The following is a 6,019-nucleotide window of genomic DNA, read 5'->3' on the forward strand; positions in this document are numbered from 1 at the left end:
GCAATGCTATTATTTCTGGTCCTTGGAATTAGTCTTTCCTCTTCTCTCCAGACTGCTCCTAAGCTTTACGCACTGGATTGGGGGTTATAACTCAAAATTTCTCTGCATACTTCTGACTAGATTGGGGTCTGTGTCATCTCCTCTCCTCACTCTACTTAGAGTCCTGTCTAATTCACTTGATTGGAGGAGTAGTGTCTGTTCCCTACAACCCTCTATAGAGTAGGAGCTTCAGACATGATTTACTGGTGAGAATTTATTATCTGTTAGTAGCACACAGACCAAGTATTAATCACTCAGAATTATACCTCTACAGAAGTGGGGAATGATACAGGCCTTTCTGTGGGGGCCATAGGCATTTAATGGTGTTCCAGGTTTTTTATCTTCTTCTTGTGCCGATCAATCTGTTTCTGCAGACGCTCAATCTCCTCCACGTGGTGCTTAATCTCTTCCTCATGGTGTTTCCTGAGGGCTGCCAGCTGTTCTTTAGTCTTCTCTCTATACGGGGACAGTAGCTGAGGGTTTATTTCAATCCTCCATCCCAAGAGACCTTTATTACATTTAGTGGTGAGTGTGTGAGTGTGTGAATGTGTGTGTGTGTGTGTGTGTGTGTGTGTGTGTGTGTGTGTGTGTAGCTTTTGGGAGTCGGTTCTTTCCTTCTACCACATGAGTCCCTGGCACCAAAAGTCAGGTTCACGGTCTTGGTTATGAGGCACCTTTACCCTCCGAGTCATTTCACTGACTCCCAAGTTGATTTTTATTCATTACCTGGGATACTTGAGGCAAACAGGATTAGTGGCTCACTGAGTAACCCCAGCACCTTGAGGGCTGAGACAGGAGGGATCAATGTAAGTCTGAAGCCAGCCCGGATTCCATTACAACTTAAAATACAGAGTGAGACTGTCTTGGAAGCCCCAAAATCAGGGGCTGGAGAGATGGCTCAGTGGTCAAGAGCACCTGTTGCTCTTGCAAAGGACTCAAGTTCAGTTCCCAGCACTTACACGGCGGCCTACAAGCACCTGTAATTCCAGTTCTAGGGGATCCAATTGTCCTTGGATAAGTTCCTAATTTAAGCTTACTGAGTTGGGACTGTGAATATGGCTCAAAGATTAAGAGCATTTGTTGCTCTTATAGAAAACTCAGGTTATGTAACTAGTTTCAGGGGATCTGACACCCTCTTCTGGCCTACCCGGGTACTGAGTACTCATTCGGTACACATACATACATGCAGGCAATACACTCATATACATTAAAAAATAAATAAGAGCTGTAGAAATGGATCTGAGGTGAAGAGCATTCCAGAAGAATCCAAATTAAATCCCTAGTACCCATGTAAGGCAGCTCCCAACTCCAGGGGATCTACTGCCTGGCCTCTGAGGGTCCCCACATACTTGGCACAAGCATGCATACATGTATGTACACACATGCATGTTTAATTTAAATAAAGATGTATACAACCATAATCAGCTTTTTTTAAAGGTTTTAAAAAAAGATTTATTATGTATACAATGCTCTGCCTGCAAGTATGCCTGTACACCATAGAGAGCACCAGATCTCATTATAGATGGTTGTGAGCCACCATGTTGTTGCTGGACATTGAACTTAGGCCCTCTGGAAGAGCAGCCAGTGCTCCTAACCTCTGAGCCATCTCTCCAGCCCCAAGATTTATTTATTTTTATTTTATGTTTTTGAGTGTTTTGCCTGCAATTCCCCCACCCCCCAAGACTTTATGTATGGCTGTCCTAGAACTTGATATGTAGATCAATTAGACTGGCCTCAAACTCTGAGAGTTGGGATTAAAGGTATGCACCATACTTGGCATTTGCATGTATGTTTATGCACCAAATGCATACACTGCCCATGTAGGCCAGAAGAGGGTGTGGGATGCCATGGAAGTGGAGCTATAGACAGTTGTTAGACATTATGTGGGCATTGGCAATAGAACCTGGTTACTCTGGAAAAGCAGTCAGTGCTCTTAACCCCTGAACCATCTCTCCAGGCCCTGCACATTGCTCTTGCAGAGGACTTCAGTGTGGTTACCAGCACCCTCTTTAGCAGCTCCCAACTGCTTGTAACTTTAGTTCCAGGGCATCCATTGATTCTGGTTTCCCCGGGCATCTGTATTCAGATGCACATATCCAAATACAGTCACAGAATTAAAAATAAAGTATATCTTTAAAAGACAACTCAAACCCAACACAACAAAACAGTAATACCTAAGGTAAAGGATAGATGTTCCAAGCCAGGAGCGGTGGTATGCCCCTAATGCCAGCACTTAGAAGGCTGAGGCAGAAGAATTGTTATCCTGACAATTTTTTTTTTTTTTTTTTGGTACTGAGACTTGAACTCCGGGCATCTGCATGTTTAAACTCTTAGTTCACAATTGAGCAACAATCCCTATAGGCGGAGGACAATCCTTAGCACAAGACCAAAGGAGAAACAGAAGCGAGATTAGCTCCTGGCTGCTCTCCAGTGTGGGCAGAAGTTAGCTAAAGATAACTCAGGGCTGGGAAAAGGTTGTAGATAGATTTAGTCCACTCCCTCTTTCTAACCAGTCGAGAGAAATCTACAACTCAGGGTCTGAGTAGGGCGAAAGTCTCCCGGAGTGGGGTAAAGTCTAACTTTGAGCAGGTACTACCAGCAGCTAAGAACCTAGCTCTTGCAGCGAATTGAAGACGCATGGAGGATCTAGAAATGGCTGACAGGGGTGAGGTTTCAGGGAATGAACGCAGCCCTACAAAACTATTGCGCGCGGGGGCGGCTAGGGAGAAAAAAACGGGCGAGTGAGACTCAGAGGGTCTGCTCTTTCTGGCCGGTTGGATGTAAACACTGCTCAAAGGTTGGATGTAAACAAACACTGCTCAAAGGTTGGATGTAAACACTGCTCAAAGCGCCTGGAGGACTCGCACTGCTAGGGGTGCGGAGGGGGTGATCGTGGGCGAGGAATACGTTAGCCAACGATAAATCAGGAGACGAGCCTTGGGCTGAGTCCTGAAGACCGGTTTAGGGCTGGTGGAGGGCCAGTGGTGTGGTACTGATGTCAAATGTCTCAACCATGTTGAGACACAAAGGCTTCATCGACCTGGGACTTCCGCCAAAGGATGGGCGTCCCAAGGGCCCAGGTAAAGATGGGTGGAGCGACAGAGGGCGTAGGAAGGACAGGGAGGGAGATGGGGCTGGACTTGGGACCAGGTGGGCCTCACCGGAAGTACCGATCCTCTTCGGCCTTCTCTCTCCTTCCGAAGGCCCCACCGGCTTCCCGGATGGAGCCAGCGCCGGAGTCCATGCTCTCCGACTGCAGAGAGAGACGTAGACATGGCAAAAGGCACAACAAGGAAGAAGGGACCCGCGCCCCGGGATGGGCGGTGGGTCGGGCAGCCACCTACCGAGTCCGAGACGTAGCCTCGGGTTTGCAGGACCCTCATAGCCCAGACGCCTGCTCGACCCCGAATCGCCAACGCCGAGCTCGCCATCGTCTCCGCTGCAGCTCCGCTCGCGTCGCGGGCGTGGCAGCTTCTCGCTAAGCGCGCTAACTGCGGGGGCGACTCAACTGCCAATCTGGACGGTGGGAAGGCGGGACGATCACGGGAGCAGCGAATCAGGGAGGAGGGGAGGGGCTTCGAGCTGTCGGCCGCGAACGTTTAGAGGCAGGCGGGTTTATGCATAGCCAACAGCTAATAACCTGGGCTCTGATGCACCATGACCCTGGAGTCTTTGGAGCAGTGTCCAAGATGAAATCTTGGCTTTTGGTCTGTTTAGAATGAGGCATGTGTCCACTCCCAGTGCACAATTCAGTCCTAAGGTGGTTTTACTAAAAATGTAAATGATGGAAATCCCTACAGGCATCAATAAATCGGGGACATACAAGGTTTGTGGTAGTTAGGCCTAGAATGCCGACAGCCTGGATATCGACCTCCAGCATACCTGTATTTGTACATATGAAATTATGTTAGTCCTTAGGAGATTTGTTTTTGCTTTTTGGTTATATTACCACTTCAGTTTCTTCTCTCACAGTTTCCCAGAGAAATCTTTTTTTTTTTTTTTTTTTTTTTTTTTTTATCCCAGAGCTGAGGACCGAACCCAGGGCCTTGCGCTTGCTAGGCAAGCGCTCTATCACTGAGCTAAATCCCCAACCCCTGAAATCTTTTTTTGATCTTACCCTGTCATCAGCAATTTTTTTAAAATCCTACCTCCCAGTTTACTCTGTGGTAGTGAATTAGAATTTGTGGACTGTATTAATATGATGCTGGATGGACCAGATAACACCTTCTGGTGCAATGAAATGGAAAAGAACTTCAAGGTAGAAACCTGTAATCCAGGGACACACTCAGGAGGGAAGAGCAGACGTGTTTCATCCAGCCTGTTCTACATAGGGAATTCTGGGCCAGCCAGGGCTTCACAGCAAGACCCCGTCTTTTGTTTTTGTTGTGTTGTTGCTGTTCTTTTTCGAGACAGGGTTTCTCTGTGTGGTTTTGGTGCCTGTCCTGGATCTCGCTCTGTAGACCAGGCTGGCCTCGAACTCACAGAGATCCGCCTGGCTCTGCCTCCTGAGTGCTGAGATTAAAGACATGCGCCACCACCGCCTGGCACAAGACCCTGTTTTAAAACGCGCACACACACACACACACACACACACACGCACACACGGCTAGTGCTTGCTACTCAGCATGTCAACTGAGTTCTCCAGGGCCTCAGTGGTGGAAGGAGAGAATTGACTCCTGAAAGTTGTCCTCTGACCTTCACATGCACACTGTGGCACTGTGCCCCCATAAATAAACCAGTGTAATTTTAAAAATTAAATAAGAAACTCTGAACACTAACACTTGTACATGCATGTTCATAATATCTTCCTTCCCTTTTTCTCTCTGTTCCTACCTCCCTGGAGGAGATCTATTGTAGCTCAGAATGACCTAAACTCTCTGTGATGGGAGCTGGAATCCCTGATATTACCTCCACTTCCCCAGTGCTGCTGGGTTTCCAGGTAGTACCCAGCTTCATAACACTATTTCACAGTAGTCCAAAGGTGAGACTACTCCAAATGTGAAACTGCTGAATGGATAAACAAACTGTAGCATGAACGTACTTCTGTGGAATTTGATGCAGTCATAAAAGGGAGTATATTCTTATATAGGCTCCTTTTGGATGAACTTTTAAAATATGCTACCTGAAAGAACTAAATACAAAAGGTATTGTATAAGTAGATTCCATCTATGGGAAATGTCCAGAATAGGTATAATAGGGTTGGGGATTTAGCTCAGTGGTAGAGCAAGCAAGGCCCAGGGTTCGATCCTCAGCTCAAAAAACAAACAAACAAACAAACAAACAGAACAAAAACAAAAAAAAGAAAAACAAAACAAAACAAAAATGCAAAAACCAAAACAGAATAGGTATATCCAGAGATAATAGATTCCTTTTTGACAGACACTAGAGGAGGTGGAAACTGCTTAGTGAGTACCAAGTATGCTTTTTAAAATAATTTTATCTATCATCTATCTATCTATCTATCTACCTACCTATCTATCTACCTATCTATCTATCTATCTATCTATCTATCTATCTATCTATCTATCTATCTATCTAGAGATAGTTTCTCTGTGTAGCCTTTTCTGTCCTGGAACTCACTCTATAGACTAGGCTGGCCTCAAACTCAGATTAATCTGCCTCTGCCTCCCCATTGCTGGGATTAAAGGCGTGTGCCACCAATGTCTGGCGCCTTTGATCCCAGCCCTTGGGAGGCAGAGGCAGGCGGATCTTTGTGAGTTCGAGGCCAGCCTGGTCTACAGAGTGAGCTCCAGGAAAGGCACATAACTACTCAGAGAAACCTTGTCTCAAAAAACAAAAACAAAAAAAATTATATTCGAGGGCTAGCCTAGTCTACAGAGAGAGTTCCAGGACAGCCAGAGCTACAGAGAGAAACCTTGTCTTAAAAAAAACCAAAAAAAAACCAAAACCAAAACAAACAAAACAAAACAAAAAAGGCCAGGTAGGGTCTCGGGCCCTTTAAGAGCGGCTTGGCGGCGGA

At 46.2% G+C, this 6,019-nt stretch overlaps 1 protein-coding gene across 1 annotated transcript; it reads right to left on the minus strand.

Moving 5' to 3' along the window:
• Positions 1-233: 233 nt before the first annotated feature.
• Atp5if1 (ATP synthase inhibitory factor subunit 1) lies at positions 234-3,549 on the minus strand. Its single transcript, XM_036178950.1, has 3 exons — positions 3,384-3,549; positions 3,201-3,292; positions 234-495 (listed from the first exon to the last, which is right to left on the minus strand). Exons 1-3 carry the CDS (start codon positions 3,468-3,470, stop codon positions 357-359), a joined length of 318 nt encoding a protein of 105 aa, XP_036034843.1. The 5' UTR covers positions 3,471-3,549; the 3' UTR covers positions 234-356.
• Between the last annotated feature and the right edge of the window lie 2,470 nt (positions 3,550-6,019).

This window comes from Onychomys torridus, chromosome 2 (assembly GCF_903995425.1).
Source record: "Onychomys torridus chromosome 2, mOncTor1.1, whole genome shotgun sequence".
NCBI classification, from domain to species: domain Eukaryota; kingdom Metazoa; phylum Chordata; class Mammalia; order Rodentia; family Cricetidae; genus Onychomys; species Onychomys torridus.

Bases quoted from the DNA above. Each gene is read 5' to 3' on its own strand.
- Atp5if1 (XM_036178950.1), bottom strand. From the start codon at position 3,470: ATGGCGAGCTCGGCGTTGGCGATTCGGGGTCGAGCAGGCGTCTGGGCT. The intron at 3,293-3,383 runs GTAGGTGGCTGC...CTCTCTCTGCAG, and splicing joins GAGGCTACGTCTCGGACTCG to TCGGAGAGCATGGACTCCGG. The intron at 496-3,200 runs GTGAGGCCCACC...GTCCCCGTATAG, and splicing joins GAAGAGGATCGGTACTTCCG to AGAGAAGACTAAAGAACAGC.